Source organism: Myotis lucifugus, unplaced genomic scaffold (assembly GCF_000147115.1).
Source record: "Myotis lucifugus unplaced genomic scaffold, Myoluc2.0 scaffold_266, whole genome shotgun sequence".
Taxonomy (NCBI): Eukaryota; Metazoa; Chordata; class Mammalia; order Chiroptera; family Vespertilionidae; genus Myotis; species Myotis lucifugus.
This window is the reverse complement of record NW_005871314.1, coordinates 325,916-344,683: the sequence shown is the minus strand read 5'-3', so window position 1 is coordinate 344,683 and position 18,768 is coordinate 325,916. Positions and strand designations below refer to the sequence as shown.

General features: G+C 37.5%; 1 protein-coding gene across 23 annotated transcripts in view; it reads left to right on the top strand.

Moving 5' to 3' along the window:
- Positions 1-18,768, top strand: part of MBNL1 (muscleblind like splicing regulator 1) — a 170,002-nt gene that overhangs the window by 13,914 nt on the left and 137,320 nt on the right. For 19 of the 23 annotated variants that reach the window (XR_002831775.1, XR_002831774.1, XM_014464782.2 and 16 more), the window contains exon 2: positions 16,731-17,752. The exons of 1 other annotated variant lie outside the window; for it this stretch is intronic. Coding sequence is in view for 18 of the 22 variants with exons in the window: in XM_014464782.2 (XP_014320268.1) it covers positions 17,579-17,752 (174 nt within the window). In the remaining 4 variants the exon portion in view is untranslated. Of the gene's footprint in view, positions 1-16,437; positions 16,549-16,730; positions 17,753-18,768 lie in introns of those variants that run through there. 3 more of the 23 variants (XM_014464769.2, XM_023762899.1, XM_014464781.2) reach the window with 3 other exon arrangements.

Here is an 18,768-nt window from a genome sequence, read left to right as displayed (position 1 = left end):
GTTGGTTTTACATCCCAGATTAAGCAGTAAATTCTTCAAAGTTGGATCCACGTCTCACCCCTGTGTCTAGGCTACAAAAGAGGGTCATCAATAAACTATTAACATAATCAATACATATTTTCTTTATGTACTAGAGGCCCGATGCACGAAATTTGTGCAAGAGTAGGTCTTCCTTTCCCTGGCTGCCAACACTGGCTTCCCTCTGGCACCCGGTTCCCGGGCTGGCTTCTCTCCAGCCCTGGCTTTGTCCGGAATGACGTCCAGTAGGACATCCGGTCTAATTAGCATATTACCCTTTTATTATTATAGATTATTTTTAATGAATATGTTTATCCACTTACGGTTATTGTCTGTGTTGGATATATGTATTTGGATTGAAAGAAAGCATTTCTTTCTCTAGGATAGTAGGGAAGAAAGAAAGAACAACAACAACAAAAAACCCATGAAGCACAATTAGAACTGCAATTTTTTTTCAAAGGAGATCTTTTGGGGCAGTGGAACTGGGATTGCATTTTTTTAATCCTTTTGACTTTGGGCTTTCTTATTAGAAAGGAATTCAATATTTACCATTTCTCTGCCATCAGGCAACTAATATACTAGTGAAAGAGAACAGGTTTGGTACATGTAAAAGAAAAATATCGTTTATGCCATTTTTTCAAACCCTGAGCGCTTTCTCCCTAATATACTTTTCTATGGTTTTAACAGCTGTCAAAAATCTGACTTTACATGGCTTAGATTAGAAGTGTTCTAGACAGCTATTCCATCTCCTTTACTGCTTTTCAGATACTGTTTTAGTGGCTGATATAGGTCAGCCTTACTGTATGCATATTTATTTAACACACACTTAGTTTTATACTTGTAGAGCAGAATTCCATTTCACTTATGTAGGTTCCTGCTGATACAGTTTGAACTCCTCTAATGAAAGCTCTGAAGAAAATGTAGGCCCTTCTTGCTCAGAAGGCAAACAAACAAAAATAAAATTGTGCCCAAAGACAATCTTTAAATCACTTATTAAGTAGAACCCTGTGTTGTATTAATTACTGGATTAAAACTGATTAACAGTCTTAAATAAGAAGAAACTGATAGACATGTGTATAATTTTCACATCTCTAAGTATATGTCATTAGTGTCCAGTGCATACTCCATAGACGCATAAAGACAATAACATCCAACTCTCAACTCCATAGAGGGATCATCTTATCTCCTTAAGAGTCTATAGGCAAGGCTTTCTCCTTCACTTACATCTCAGAGCAAACCACAGTGATGCAGTCGGGCCGCTTCCTCATATCCCACTCCACCCCCAATCTCTCTGGTTTATGGCTTCCATTATATTTGTAGTCATTGTCATTTCCACAAAATTTGGCATTAAGTTGTCAGCATGTGTTGTGAATTAAGTTTCAGATTTGAATCAGAAGACCTGATTTGGGGTCCCAGTTCTTCCCTTTAATTACCTTATGGGACTTTGGTGAGTCCGTCACTTAACCATGCAAGCCTGACTTTATTTGTTCACAGGCAGGCAAGATGATATAACCATCACTTAGAGGTGTGAGTAGCAAATGTCAAAATTCAGGTGAAGGAAATTGTATACCAAAATATAAAGTATTACCTGCTAGTGTTGAACAAAAACAGAATATATGAGTTTTGGGGAAAGATAAATTTTTCTTCTTGGTTCCTCCAGTAGAAACTTTTTTATTAAAGAACCAGAGGAACACCTTGCAGATTTTATACATAAATCAGAAAGAAATGTAGCACAAGCCAGCTTCTCAAAAGTTCATCTCTGAAAGGGTTATTACTTAATGAAGGAGCATAGTTTGTAGTTTTATCTAAAATAAAGTGGTTCTTATTGTGAGAAGATTAAAGCATTCTTTACGTCTTTCCCCCTCTATTCAGTTTAACACAGAGATTTTACTTGAATTTAAATGAAAAGCTATATTTTAGTTATACATGAAGAACATGATTTGACTAATTTCTATGTTAAAGTTTTTCTTATTCTTTTGATCATACACATACACACAAACATCTGTACATATCTATACACCTATACATATAATAATCCTTATTTCACATTTTATCTATTAACAATTGATTTTAGCATATTGTAGTGATTGTATAGCTGCTTAATTGTTTTTTCATATTTTTGAAAAATAACTATACTATTTTAAACTATTACTATAAATATGAAAGAAGGAGACTAAATATCACCATCTCTAAAGTATTTATTTTATGTATGTGTTTATATATAAACTAGAGGCCCGATGCACGAAATTCGTGCAAGCGTAGGCCTTCCTTCCCCTGGCTTCTGGCACCAGCTTCCCTCTGGCACCCGGGACCAGGCCTTCCCTCGAAGCCCTGGCTTTGTCTGGAAGGTCATCTGGAAGGATGTGCGGAAGGACGTCCGGTCTAATTAGCATATTATGCTTTTATTATTATAGATTATTATAGATGGTGCATTTGACATTCAAATATAATAGAGACTTTTTAAAAAATTGATTTTAGAGAGAGAGGAAGAGAGAGGCATAGAGAGAAACATCAATCGGCTCCTCCTGCATGCACCCTGACCTGGGATTCAACCAGCAATTTGGGTATGTGCCTTGTTGGGGAATAAAACCAGCAACCTTTTGGTGATGGGAAAACTCAACCAACTGAGCCACACACTGACTGGGGCAATAGAAAGTTTTAAGATTGCTTTATGATCCCTCTTTGAATTTATCCAGTGTAATCCTTCAAATATACTGAGGGGGAGGGATTCTTTTTACAAACAAAGTATATTTTTGCATGCTAACTGGGAGTGAACTGTTGTTGAGCAGGAATATAACATAAGTGATCTGAGATATGAAGAGTAATATGATATGGTGTGTAGGATCATAGACTGATGTGGAGGGGCAAACATGGCATGGTGCCTGATTTAAAATAATATTTTAAAAAGTGAATTTAACATAACTTTGCATAACATTTTGCTGGTATGTTTCTATCTGGTTGATGGAATATAATCAAAAGGCATGCTACCAAATCTCCAACAAGCCATCTTTTCAGGACATACATTGGGTTTTTAGAAAATTATTGGGTAGAAATGTAACAAATTATTGCTAGTGGGAATAATATTTTAGCTCTAGTTGATTATGATTGCCAATACTTAATGGAATTAAGAATAACCTAGGGAATTTGGTTAAAAGGTAGATTCCTCATCTTCAGCCTCAGTAGGTCTAGGATAGGTCCCAGGAATATATATTTTTAAGAGTCCTTCCCAGCTGACTGTTCAGATAGTTTAAGATTCTTTCAGGAGCATTTATATCCCAGAACAAAAAGTGTTGCTATTGATAAACTGTTGGCGGTTACTTGGCTTTTTTAGCCAGCTACCAATGCATTGTGATTTCCTTGGAAAGTTGGTTATTGCTCTTTAAGTGCGTATGTTGCTGGTGGGGACACATAGACCTTTAATCACTGTCGCATTAGAAGGGTGCAGTCGGTTCTTTGGATTTCCTCATGTGTTACAGCGTTCTCAGAATGTACGCAACCTTAGGAACAATTAATTAAGAAAGGGGTGTTCTTTTTCTATTTAGCAAAGGAGTCAAACCGTAAACTGCCGGGTTAGTTTGCTCATTGTGTGTTCAGTATGTTTACTCTTTTGGAAAGTGCAACATCCTACAAGAAAATCTTTGATCTCATCTCCTGAGAAGCGTGATTTTTATTTATACTCTGATAACATGCTGAAATCACATTGACAAAAAGATAATAAAAGCATTGGACATACCCACACGTTGCCAACCAAGCATCTGAAGTCTTTTGAGAAAAATCCAGTTTCAAGTACTTCTTTATTCTCTGAACTGTTTTAATAATTGAAAAAGAACTGTTTGAAAGAGGGCTAAGTGAAGGGAGATTATTTTCTTTTCTAACAGGGCATATGTCCATTGGCAAAAGTCCGCCAAAAGCATATGCCTGTCTTGGTTCTTTTAATTGGAAGTACATGGCACTTCAGGAGAACACTCCAGTCCAGGGTCAGAAATGAGGCAAGAGGAGCCCTAGCCCCAGGGGAAAGGACCACATGGGAAAATGTGCTTGGGCCTCCGTGAGTTCACCGCTTTTATTGTGCCTTAGCTAGTTTGATAACGCCTTGCATTATTTATAGCCGTTGTCAGAAACCATTTCCTTTAGTCAATTAGTGTCTAAAAAAGGAGGGAGTGGAGTAGGATATTTTCTGACATTAGTAGAAATAATGTGTAAAAAACACATCCCCTTAATCATTAGATATTGTGCTGTCAGAGATTTTCCAAATATAACATGCCCTGTGGACTGTTAACTGCACATTTTGTTTTTATTAATAAGAATAGTAAGTTATATATTTTTTGTTGTGATACACTGTCACCCCCCAAATTTACTAATATTCAAGCCTTCAGCCCCTGTTCTATGGCAGATAATTACAAAATATACATATTATGATTGTTTTTAGGAATGAAATGATTTATTTTGAAATAACAAGAGTGGAAAAACTGATTTTACAAATGTTTCCATTGATTAGTTGCCATGTAAGGGCTAACAGTTCAAAATGTCTTGCAAAATACATTGACAAGTCTTTCGTTCTATTTGTCGGAAAAAGGACATATATCTTTTGCCCATTCCCACAATAGAAATTTACAATCTAGATTTAGGGATAGTATCCATTTAAGGTCTAACATAGATTTAACAGACATTGTAAAGCATTTTAATCATTGTTGGTAGAAGTTTATTTTGGTAAACATTTTTGGGGAAGAAATTTGTTATTCTAGTTCAAAGTTAATATATGCAATACTCTATGTTCAAAGTGTATTATTAAAACCACTCAAATGTAAGCATAGTTGGTTCATACAATTACAACATGACTTAAAATAATGAAAGCTGACTTTAACATAGGTTACCACCAGTAAAAAATGGACATATAGTGGAGTAGTACATAGTTCTTAAACAGTATTTATGTTGATATATTTCTATTGACAAAGAAAGGTCACTAATATATACTGTAGAAAGCAAGTTTCAGAATAAAATTTTTAGTATGTTTCCATCGTTTCTGTAAAATGATAAACCATGTGTATATATGTATGTAAATGAATAGGGAAAGGACTAACCACATCATACTAATAATAGTTGTTACCTTGGGTTGAGAGGGTTCTACTTGACAGTAGATGGAGGGGAAATTCAGTTTGACTTCCAGCAAAACTCTTCTGTTTGTTTTAAATTTATTGCAGTGAATACATTCTTTTAGCGATGTCTGAGACTACAAAAAGAAGGAAGGGAGGGAGGGGGGGAAGGAGGGATAGAGGGAGAAAGGGAAGAAGGAAGGAAAAAGAGGTGGCATTAATGTATGTAATTTACATAAATTATTTGCTAGAGATTTCTGTTCATCATTTGACCTTCTATTTTACCATCTCTTCCATTATTATTTACTCTATATAGGAAATAGCTTTATAATTTATACCTAAGCTTAATATATAAAAAAAGCAGAACTATAGTTAAGAGTACAAATTGTTAATTATTTGACTTTGAAATAATTCAGGTTATTGTGGTCACTGAAGATGTGGAAGGCTAGATATGTAAGGAGAAAGTAGGCTCAAAATTTAAATAGACACTGTTTGGTTGAAATTTTAATTTGCTCTTGAGCCTTTACATTTCTAATATGAGATCCTTTACTTTCACACTGTTAATCACACCACATGGAAGGTTTTAATTTTATTTTACAACTCTTGGTATTTTCATGTATGTTTGCAAAGTTACTGGGAATGAATGACTCACAGATTCCAGTTCTGCATTGTTGTTTGATGCATATGTAATGAGATTTCACTTCTTAAGTCTGTTAGATATTCAAGGAATTCGAGTTGTGACACCAAGTGTGGTAAACCATTTATGTATAAATATAAATTTAGTTATCATGGAGACGGATTATCTTTTATCCAGTTAATCTTATATTTTCAGATTTGTAGAGCCTCCCAGTATGTTTCTCTTTTTTATAAGTGAAGCCTTATAAGAAATACTGAGGTAGACACAAACAAAATATGCCTCTTGTTACCACCCTTTTTTTAAAAAAATTAGTTAGTTGTTGAGAGTATTGTTACCACCCTTTTAAAGAACTGCAGAGCTGCCTTTTGAAATTTTATGCTTCTGCAAAATGCAATCTGAAGCTCAGGGTTATTCCATAGCAATTGCAATAATATCAGCCTGATTGGTTTTCAACATCTCAGACCTAGTTAAATATGTAATTTCTGTAGAACCTTCTGGAAAGAATACTTACACTACACTGAAGTGAAAATAATAGTTGTCAAAGCATGTCTTTGTAACATATCTTCCTCCCTTAAACCAGGGAAAGACAACTGGGTCTTGATTCACTATCAGGAGAAACAATTCTTGTTTATATGTAAGGATATGTGAGTTTGTGACTTTTTTTTTAAAGCTCAAGTTCAACTGAGATTCTCATATTTTATTGTCACTGGAAAAATTCAGTTGATATTTACATGTTATTAAGAGGATCTTTTGATATTTGTTAAAAAGGTAATCTTTAAGACCAAACATATCAATCAATAGAAATATCTATAGGATTCTAACATTAAACTGTGTAACAACTTTGTGGCTTGAATATTTGTAAACTTTTCAATAAGAGCTACATATGTGAAACTATAGGGACTTTTACTGATTAAATGGAAGGAGGAAATGTTTATGCATTGTGTTGTGTTATAGGAAATCCACTAATTCATTTAATTAGGATATATTCAAGTAATACCATACTATATTCATAACTGGTTTCATTTAGTGTATTCTGAAGAATAATTATTTTAGGTCTTTATTTAACTACAAACAGATTTTTATATACTTTTCTCATAATGATTAATAATTAAGCAACATATTTTGGGCACTCTTTAGTAGAAATAAGCCAATGAAAATTCCTAGATTGAAATTACTGTTAGGTTTTTGATCAGACATCTGGAAATTCAAATTTTATCTATTAAGATGAAGCTTTTAAACTCAGATATAGTTGATAGTATTGAGGGCTATTGCCACATTAAATGTTTAGGAGCTCTGGAAAATATGGCAACTATGATGATGTGGTCCCTATAGAGATATGCTTTGTATTTTGGCCTGAATTCGAACATTTCTTTACATGTTGAGTTTATAATTTGTCTCAATTAATTGAGCATGCTCAAATGGAAAACAGGGATGAGTTCATTATGGAGATCTTGTGAGAGTGATATCTATCTTGGAAGAAAAGTTGGAACAGTGGGCAAAGAGCTACACATGCAGCTAATTTCAGTGATGTACAAGGTCCATGGGAACATTTCCCAGTTCTCTCATTAATCAATGCCACACTTATTTTTGAGTTGTGCAATAAAGTTATTAGGGAAGCATAAATGAATTTGCTGTCATTTCTCAAGCAATGAAGGTCATATTTAAAAATGTTTTAGGCAGTGATACCACCAATTGCAGTAAGAAGGTAGGTGATAGCCCTAACCGGTTTGGCTCAGTGGATAGAGCATCAGCCTGCGGACTGAAGGGTCCCAGGTTCGATTCCAGTCAAGGGCATGTACCTTGGTTGCGGGCACATCCCCAGTAGGGGGTGTGCAGGAGGCGGCTGATTGATGTTTCTCTCTCATGGATGTTTCTAACTCTCTATCCCTCTCCCTTCCTCTCTGTAAAAAAAAAATCAATAAAATATATTAAAAAAAAAGAAGCTAGGTGATATTGTTTAGAAGTTGTAAAGGTTGAAATTTAAAATAAAGATTTTGGCCCTTAGTTATTATGCCAAATAAAATATAACTTATTTAAGTAAACTATAGACTCAATTGCATTGGGAATAACAATATCAAAATGTATTGCATTCCATTTAATGTTCACAGTTTTGTTATACTAATTTCACATTTAGATTCTGTTGGGTCAATGTACCAATCTTCCTGAAAATTGCTAGGAGGGTGACATTTGGTTTTTCTACCGTTTAGCTCTTGAGCACATACCAGCATTCTTTATTTTGTTGTATTCTGTATTCTGATTACTAAGTGATATGGACAGATCAACAATGACTTCCTAATGCCTACAAAGTAACTTTTTTTGTGTAATAAGTAAATATAATACTAAATGGGATTAGTGTTTTCTGTACACAAATGATAAAGTAGCATGGGCCGTGTTATTTTATTATACTTTCTCATTTCTAGAATAAAAGATAAATGTTAAAAGGCGGCCTGTTTGAATATCATCAGAAAAAAATGCAAATGTTCTCTTCTTTTGCCAGAATTGAAGACTGATTCTGTCAGAAATTCACAGATAATTGTTTAAATGCTTCAGATTTGCAAAGCCACATGTAACTGTTTGCAGTTATTCTGAGGATTAAAAAAAAAGTCTTTCATCAGCTTCATAATTAAAAAGGAATGTAAATATGGCTCTATGTTAACTTCCTTGCCTCATATTCTTTCTAATGAGTGGAGTTTGATGCTGGTTTCCTTCAGTTATAAAGGTGATGATGCCAGTGTCTTAAATTGTGTGCCGATAGCCCAGACATTGTAACTTGTAGAAAATCCTTATGAACTAGTGTTCAGATATACTGAGGAAAAATTCAGTTGTACTACAAATACTGATTGTTGGCTTACTCTGGACCAGGCACTGATTTGGTGCTGGCTCTGTCTTTGATTTGGTGCTGGCTCTGTCTTGGAGAACTAACCTGACAATTGCCTGCTGTCCTGGAGTGTACATTTTTATGGCAAAGGTAGGTGATAAGCAGGGAGTGAGATAGGTACATAATATTATGCCAACTACTAACAAGTTCTGTGAAATAAAATTAAAGCCAGGGAAGGGTCTAGCAAGTCTGGGCTGGTGTTGGAGGTTGGATATTTTTTAAAAATAAATTTGCTGGGTAACATTGGTTAATGATATAATTTTCAGGTGTATAGTTTTATAATATACTAGATGTCCAGTGCACGAAATTCATGCATGGGTAGGGTCCCTAGGCCTGGCCAGTCATCAGGGCCAATTGGGGCCGTCTGGCTGCTAGCTGGTACCTCCCTTCCCTGGCTGCCAGCTGCTGGCTGGGGCTTCCCTTCCCCGGATGCCGGCCGGGGCCTTCCTTTGTTCTGCGCCGCCCCCTGGTGATTAGTGCATGTCATAGCGAGCAATAGAACTCCTGGTCTCCTGGTCTATCTCCCACAGGGACACTTTGCATATTAGCCTTTTATATATATAGATCATCTGTGTGTTGCATTGTGTCCTCACTACCCATGGGCTAGTCTACTTCTGTCTCCATTTGACCTCCTTTACCTCTTCACCCTTCACTCAACCCTGTTGTGTGCGTCTGTGGGCTTGTTTGTTCTTTGCTTTTTGTTCTATATCTCTCATATGAGTGACATATTGTTCTTGACCTTTCCATCTAACTTATTTCACTTAGCACAATACTCTCAAGGTTCATCCATGTTGTCACAAAAGGCACTATTTTATTTTTTTATGGCTAAGTAGTATTCCTTTGTGTGCACATGTATATATATTAAAAATAGCTTTATTCTTAATTTTTTGAGGAGCCTTCATATTGCTTTTCATAGTGGCTGCAACAATTTATATTTCTACCAGCAGTGTACAAGGGTTCCCTTTTCTCCACATCCTCTCTTGCACTGGTATTACTTGTCTTATTGATAACAGCCATATAACAAGTGTGAAGGGATGTCTCATTATGGTTTTAATTTGCATTTCCCTTACAGCTCGTGAAGTTGAACATCTTTTCATATTCCTGTTGGCCACCTGTATGTCTTCTTGTGAGAAGTAGACACTTCTCTGTTCACATCCTCTGGTTGAATGCTTTTGATAGTGAGCTTGAAAAGCTTCTAGGAAGATAACTTTGCAGTGGGGATGGATGAAGGCTTATTTAGGTACAAAGCTAGGGACCTGGTGTACAAAATGCAGTGAGCCATTGTGATACATTTATCTTCTAATGACCTTAAAGCCTTTTAAATTTTACCTGATAGGGGAATCAATTCAAATTAACTTTTTAATCATCGTCTGAGTAGAGGCTTCATGTTTATTTTGTCTTAACTATAAATACTTAGGGACCATAATCATTTTCTAATGTGAGTGCAGCTTGGTTAGCTGCTTTTGGAATTCTGATGTTTGGGGATAGTGAGTGCATCACTAACGTTCTTTCCTTATTCCTCCAATAAGGGACCACTTGATGATTAGGAATCAGACCTATCAGAATTTTAAAGGAATGCTTTGGCAGACCTTAGATTACTTATTGGAGTTGGTAAAGAGCCTTTTCTCGGCAGCCACTTGTCACCCATAGCACCTTGCAGTATGTCTACCAGCAGGCCACACTGACATTCCATTCCCGAGGATGTGTGGTTGAAAGTTATCTTATTTTCACAGCAGTGTTTCTAAAACCAGTCATTTGCATATCTCCCTCATGATTTTTTTTGCCAATGTATTTACTTAGTCTTATTCTTTAAATTCTTTTTATTAAAACTGAGCCCTTAGTAAGTTATCATACCTGTGTAATCACAGGCTTGATGGGTTAGTGTTAGCATTCCAGTGCTTCTGTTAAAAGTATGTTGTTTCTGTATCACTTAAAATTTCAATAGTGTGCTTACCCCTCGCTGAGAAACACTGACTTCAGCTTTTTGTTAGGTAGACTTGAATACTGCTGAAGACTGCATTAACTCATTTGGACCACAGGTTTTCCCATATAAGAAATAACAGTTCTGTTCCTCTATTTAGGAACTTAGTGAGCAGAGAAATGGCTATACGGCCTCCAGAAATGCTTAGTGGGCTGTATATGGAAATCTCTGGTAATATTTGGGCAAAATTGTTCATGAGCTAACATAGTAAATGACTAATTTTCCAAATAAACTTACTGATTTATTATCTATCTATTTATTCACTTGCTGACTTTATTTAGTAATGTATTAAATAGTTACTAAAGTGATGCATTGCTAATTACAGACTTGTCGACACCAGTGAAGGGGATGAGAAGTTATGGTTTGGGGCAAGGGGCTCCCTTTCTGTCCCCACCAAATATACATGGTGAAGTTGGACATCTCTTCCAGTTAGAATAAAACTGCCTTTGTAAATGAGAAGAAAGCCCTCACATAATTACTCAGTTAACTTCCTCAATATGTAACCTATTTCAGAAATCAAAAGCTATTAAAAAAAAGTCCCCCAAATTCCCAGCTATCCACTCTAAGATTAATAGGACCAAGCCGCCTATCTTTTGGTTCAGAAGAACTGAAATGATTAGTAAACATATGTGAGTAAGAGATTTTATCTTGCTCATGGAAGCCATCCAGTTCTCCAAGGTAGCATTTTATTCTCATACCTTGTGTCTCTCCTCTTTTGAAGTATGTATGTGCCTTTACATAGATATTTATATGAAGACATCCACTGTCAGTTTAATGCTAACATATAACAATTACTATGAGTAATTATTTCCCATGCTTTAAAAAACCTTTTTATCCTTGAACCTTTTCTTGACTTTCTTTCTTCTATTTTTACATTTTCTTTCTCCCCTTTTTAATTTCCCCCTCATATCTTAAAGTAAAAAATAAGTGATTTTTGGTATCACCCAAGGAGAAATTGGTTTTTGGTTCTTGTGACAGAATATGCTTGCTTGTTTGTGGAACAAGTTGCATAATGTGAGGAACTCTATAGGTGAGTGTTTGGAATTTGGTCAGTAAAGGGCTTGTTGTTAGGCAGGTTTCAAAAAGTTTGATTCTCACTGCAAAACTATTAAATTCCCTAATCTTTTTGTTGTTGTTGAGGGAAGTTTATTATAAAACTAGAGGCCCGGTACACGAAATTCCTGCACTGGGGGGAGGGTCCCTCAGCCTGGCCTGCACCCTCTCACAGTCCGGGACTCCTCGTTCCTTACCATCCGCCTGCTTGCTGCTCCTTACTGCTTGGCTCGCTGCTCCTTAGCACTGCTGTGGTGGTGGGAGCTGCGCTTGCCAGCCCTGAGCCTGGCTTCTGGCTGAGCGGCACTCCCCCTGTGGGAGCACACTGACCACCAGGGGGCAGCTCCTGTGTTGAGTGTCTGCCCCCTGGTGGTCAGTGCGCATCATAGCAACCGGTCGTTCTGGTCCTTCCACTATAACAGTCGCTTAGGCCTTTATTATATAGATGTTGAAATATAGGTCAGAAATTTACCTCATACACAATTTATCTAGTAAACATTTACAGCAGCAAAATTTCCTTTAATATTTATAAGCAACACATATTTCTAGTGCAGATATGTTTGTGAGAATTATAAAAGTCTGGACATTACCCACACCTGTTTCAATATTGTTGTATAGGACAAAAATTCATTACTAGTTGAAGAAATGTTTTGGGAATTCAGTAGTAATCCAAATCCAATGAAATCTTAATTACCAGTATATTAAGTTATGAAGATTTTCAGTCCCCCATGAAATTATTTTATTTAAGCAAAGAGAAAGATAATCTGATATCAGCAATTTAGTCAAATTTATAAAGTGTAATCTAAATTTGTTACCCCCCTCCCCCCCGCCCCATGTCAGAGGTGGAAACACATATTACTAGATACATTACAGCTAGGTAATAATGCATAAAGGTTGGTATCCATTTTGATTGCTCTGTGTCCATGCCTGGCTAATTATAAATATTTTGGTTATCATCCTCCCCAGTATACTTTACAATTAAACAGTATTTTCAACTTATAGAGATATGCCTATAATTCTTCCAGTAATGCCTTTTGAAGTAAATAGAATTTCTCTGCTACAGAAATTAAAAAATAATTAGAGCACCCAGTTGCCAGCATTTTAGTAATTGAGTGGATTAAGCTTGTAACATGGCAGAAGGGGAAAATAATCACTTCTAGAAATGGATTTTGTAGTTGTATTTAGGCAGAACTTCCAAGCATTGAAGACATTAGTAATGGTACCATCCTCCTTCCTCATATAGTGTGGACCCCGAAGATGATGCTGAAATATTTTCTCAGGGTTGGGGATACATCCTTATATAGTCATAGCAATGTTTATTATCATCAGTTTAAGTAAAATTTATTTATTAAACATTTAAAAAAATCTATTATGTTCTAGGTATCAAGTAAAAATATGGTGATAAACCCTGTTGTCAGGGAGTCTATATAACCTAGGGGTTAAAAGAACCAAGAGATACAAAGTACTGAGAATATTCTGAGATGGAATAATGTTAACCAAAGTTAGCCCAGTCTTATCGAGTTGATGTTTGAATAGCAACTTAGACAAGGAGAAGGGATTTGCCCAGTTGAAGGGGTGAGGAAGTATGTGTCAAACCAAACAAAGGGTTCGCCTGTAACAAGTCCCAGGAGCTCCCAACCGCATGGCATATGCCAGGAACCCTCCCAGCTCCTCCCGGCTCCTCTCTGAAAGGCAGGAGGCTAGAGTATAGCACTGGGAGAAACCAAAAGGCTAGAATGTGCCAGTTCAAGATAAGGAGAAAGGTTTAAGACAGAGGAAGTTCTCAGACTGATGGTTGCCAGAGAGGAGGAGGGTTGGGGGACTGGGTGAAAAAGGTGAAGGGATTAAGAAGTATAAATTGGTAGTTACAGAATGGTCATGGGGTTGTAAAGCACAGCATAGGGAATAGAGTTTATTATATATATATATATATATATATATATATATATATATATATATATATATCTGAATATGTATATATATAATTTTATTTTTAAAATTTATCTTTATTGTTGAGAGTATCACAGATGTCTCCCCTTTTCCCCATTGACCCCCTCTACCCGATAATATTATAAACTATGTATGGTGCCAGGTGGGGACCACTTTATAAAATATATAATTGTCTGACCACTATTCTGTCCACCTGAAACTAACACAAAACTATATGGACTGTACACTGTAATTGAAAAATTAAAAAAAAATAGAAAGAGGGACTTGTAAATGGTATTAGAGGTCAAGTAAAGGCTTTGGATTTGGCTTTTAGTGGGGCATTGACGGCTGTTGCTGCACGGTGAAGTAATAGGTGTGGAGGTCACACGGATACAGATTCCACAGTGAATGGGAGAGGAAGGAGCAGAAATACTGCGTGTGTAGATGACACTGTAGACATAAGTCTGGGAATGACACCTTGAGAGCTTTCCGGAGAGGAGGACACATAGCCACCAGGGTTCCCTGGCTCCTGTCAGGCCACCACCTCCGTGCTGGAGTTACTTCACCCCTTGGAGGGCTAAGACAGAATTGAGGGAAAGTTCATATATTGAGGGAGTATAAAGGGAAAGAAATCTTGAGAAGGCGTGAGTCAAGGTGGAAGCTCAGCTGTGGGCAGGAGAAGGGAAAACTCCTGGGAGATCGAGAAGATGCAGGAAGTATAAAGATGGGCGGCAGGAAGGTGAGCGAGAGTTCATGCCCTAGGGCCGCTATTTGGACTAGGAAATATTTGTGACATAGAAGATCATCCCCTGTTGACAGAGAGGAACACGGAGGAGTAGGGCCTGGAGAGTGATGAGGTTTGGGAAAAGCTGCTGTGTGGAATGTGCGAGGGAGCTGTCCAGGCCCAGGCGATTCCTAGACGTGACGCTGGGATGTAGTAATTTATAGCGGCCCTGACGGATGTGTGTGTATGTGTGTGTTCAGGTATGTGATTATATTCATGTGTTGTGCTCATGTACATGTTTATATGGGTGTGTTCATACGTGTGTTTGTGTATCTTTGTGCCCTGGAGATAATTCCAGTCCAGATATAGTCATCGATCACTTGATTTACCCTCGTTTATGGAGATCCATCTGTTTTTCATCACGATGCTAGGGACAGATTATTTCTGCCCTTGGGGACAGTGGCTCAGACCTATAAGGAAATAAAACCCTGTATAGGGCGCCGTGTAGTAGATCAGAGGAGGCAGGTTAATATATGAATGGAGAGGGAGGAGGTGGCATCTTGGAAACTTTGGAGGAGGGGACCTCTTAGCTGGCTTTTGCAGGAAGTGAATGTTGCAGGTGAGGCATTTCAAAACTCTAGAGGGAAGGACAACAGAGATTGTTGACTCAGGTGTGGTACATGCTCAAGGCATGAAGTAGCTGAGAAATTCTGAATCAGGGCAAAGATTCAGGAAGGTGGATGGATGTTAGAGTTGGTGACTGACCTGACTTTGTTCTGATAGAACTAGGAATTAGGACCAGAAAATATTTTGAAAACAAAAATATTTCTTGAGCATTGACATGAGTTGGTTCTTTTTTATCTTTCTCAAAAGTTGTAGTGTTACTTCAGTATTTTCTAAGCCAAGTATCTGGTAGGTTTTTTAAAAAAATAATGTTAAGAATGACAGTATTAACCCTAAAATAAATTTTTAAAAATATGTGCTATGTGCTAGCTATTCATGTTTACATGTATGTAATATATATTCATATTCTATACTCCAGTTCAGTTAGATAGTCTATATTATAGGCATTTTCTGGTGTCTAGGTTATAAATGTACCATATGCCAATTGACCATTTTTGGCCCTTGAAGAAGTATAATCAAACACGACTGTGTCATTTGCCTCTTTGGAGTGTGAAACTTTTAGGTTATTAAAGCCTTGTTTACTTTGTTGATAACATTCATAAGGGAAAAATGTATACTCTTGCCTCTGTCACTGCTAAGCATTTTCTGAAAGTCTGCCCTTCCGAATGAAAGAGAAAGTAAGTTGCTAAAAGCAAAAATGCCTTGCTTTAAGGAGCAGTCTTGTAGTGCCTGGGTAATTAGGCAATAGGGGATCCCCCCCGCCCCAGCCTCCGGCTTCACTTGTACCCCTGAAGTGCATCACGCTAGCTGCCCAAATCAAATTGCTCACTTAATATTTAATGTTTCTGCAATGGAATCACTTTCTCCCTTGAGGTTGACTTCAGATTTGCCAGACACACTGACAACACTGCACTCCTTCTTTTCCCCACATGACCTCAGCTTCTGCTTAAAAAATGTACGAATAAAGGATGCTTTTGTTCCTATCTCGCCTGCCTGTGATATATTGACAAAGTGTCTGCCGGCTGAATGGAATAGTTTTACAGTATGAGGGCTGCTTTCAGCGGAGGGGCAGGACTCAGGCTTCAGAAGGAAGTGAATTGGATAGGTCAGGAGAACGTACCATTCGTAAACACCCCTTTCCTTTTTTATTCACGTGTCAGGACAGCAGGCGCAGGCTGCTCAGTGCCCGTCCCTGCCCAGAGCCGGAGGGAGAGCAGCTTGGAAGTCTGCTGCAATTTTTTAAACCTTGCTTTTTCCTCTCCCCCCCTCTGGCCATGATCTTCAAGTGCTCGGACTTGTCTGAGGAGCTGTTTTGAAACTAACATGGTTTAGTCCACTAACTGCATGTTGGGTAAATTCAAAACCCACATGCTCGTCCTCTTGCAGTGGAATAAGTCACATCTGATGGACATTTTCTGTGCTTATAGCATAGTAATGAACGTCTGACAGGCGCGACCTTTCATAAGACAGCCCACACTATTGGCTTTCTGCCCAGAATATTGCTGCAACACTATCTGTGATTGGTTATCTCTCTATCATGCATTGCTTCACCAGGGGAAACGGCCCCTTTTTTTAATAAATCTACGATGGCTGGCTGCAATATGCCTCACTGTAAGTATTGTGTGTGTGCGTGTGTGTGAGCAAGCGTGTGCGTGTGTGTAAGAGAGAGACAGCAAGAGAGCAGGCTGACACGGATATGACTTAGTCTGGTAGCACATGGCAAGGTTGTGGTGCTGTAGGACATCGGTGAAGTGCTACTTTAGTAAATCTTAACCTATCTCTTTTTTCTACAGGTTGGTACTAAGAAGTGCCTTTCCTGACGTCTCTGCTGCTTGGAACCGCTTCTAGAGCAGTCTCTGCTTTTGCCTTGCTTGCTGCCAGCTAGACTGTGACGACAGCACATCCACCCTCCACCTCTAGCCCAGACACCCCCATTTCTACTTAGAATCAAGAGAAAAGCTCTAAGTATCTGGCATTGCCCTAGGCTGCTTTAGTTTTTGAACGAAAAGTTTGCTGAAAAAAAGTAAGATATCTTCTGCCAGGAAATCAAGGAGGAAAACAAAACAAAACAAAATCATTTTCTCGATTTTGCTCTAAACTGCTGCATCTGTCTATGCCAAACTAATCAATACCGATTGCACCACCAAACTCCATTGCAAATTCAGCTGCGAGGAGATTCCCTTTCAGACAACTTTGCTGAGAGCAGCTTGGAAAATCGGTGTCCAGGGGTCTGCCACGTTTTCATGCTTGCATTTTGGGCTCAAAATTGGCACTGGGAAGGGGTTACTGAGAGCACAAGGCTGATTCCAGGCCCTCCTTTTAAACGTTCATCTACTTAAGATCCTAGGATTTCTCTAAAAAACAAAACAAAACAAAAAAAACCTCTTTGAATTAACAGTTTCATGCTGTGAATTTCTAGTGGGAGATCTTTTCCTTGATATCGACAACACAATTTTCCATGTACTTTTAAAGCAGGGAGTGGGGGAGACGTATTTTGGAGGGGATATTTTCATCATCATTTTACAGTTTTATCAGTTCAGCATTTTTTTTTTTTGGTAGTAGTTTTTTTTTTTTTTTTTTTTGAGGGGGGGTTGGGTTTGTTGGTTTCACTGAAAAATTTAACTACCTGTAAAATCTAAACATGGCTGTGAGTGTCGCACCGATTCGGGACACAAAATGGCTAACACTGGAAGTCTGTAGAGAGTTCCAAAGGGGGACTTGCTCGCGGCCAGACACGGAATGTAAATTTGCACATCCTTCGAAAAGCTGCCAAGTTGAAAATGGACGAGTAATCGCCTGCTTTGATTCATTGAAAGTGAGTAAATGTTACATTATTTTAAGGCTATGCAATAATTGAATAGAGGGGATGTGGACATAGAGTTCACTGAGTTTGGGATGATGGTTTGCCTTGTTAATAGTTTAGTTCTATGGGGTGTTCTTATTGATGATGATGGGGTTGGGGGACTTGATTGAGAACCAATAGAAGCAAGCCTGGCCAAACTTGTTTGTTATGAATAACTTTACCAGTCCTTTAATGCTATGCTTTTTTTTTTTTTCCTAGAGCAGAAAGTGTCAGCTTTTTAGCTTTGTAATAAGTCAGCGTCTATAGGAATAGTAAATGTAGATACATGTGTGTGTTAGCATATGCATAGATTATGTACAAGGCCATGGCAGAAGCTGAATGAAGATGATTTGATTTTGCTTGTTTCTAAAGGTGCTGTAATGTTGTAAAAGAATAGCAAATAGGTCAGCTAAACTTGGAAAGATGTTTTTATTAATATTTTGACATTATGGATTTCCTTTTCATTGTATGAGCATATAGTTTTAAGGCCAGAAGCAATGCAATTTGTGGAAAAAATAATTAGAAGTTTTGATCTGCTGCCTACAGCACCCTATCTAAGCCATAAAGTTTGTTGAATGTGAGTTTAATAAATAAGTAGAAACTCTTAAGTACTAGTATTAATCGGAATTTTTTTTAGCTTCTAAATTTCTAATTTGAAGGAACTTTATTTTCTGTTAGGTCCTAATTATTTTTTTATTTGTAACAATCTCAGCTAGAAATATTAAGAGTTAGTTTTCGTGGGTACCATAATACTAAAAGATTCACTTTAGTATAACTAGACATTCAAAAATGTCCTTGTATTTCAGGTATCAGGTTTGAGAGTGGCTCTTTTAAAAGACAGCATACATGTCTTTAATTTTGACATGCAAGGTCAAGTCTAGGAGTATGAAGATTCCTGGGTGCTCTGTCTGTTTGGTTTAATTCAATTGCCTTTGAATACTAATGTGCCAATATAATTCCCTCTTTGAGCCTTTGAGATGGCTCTGTTG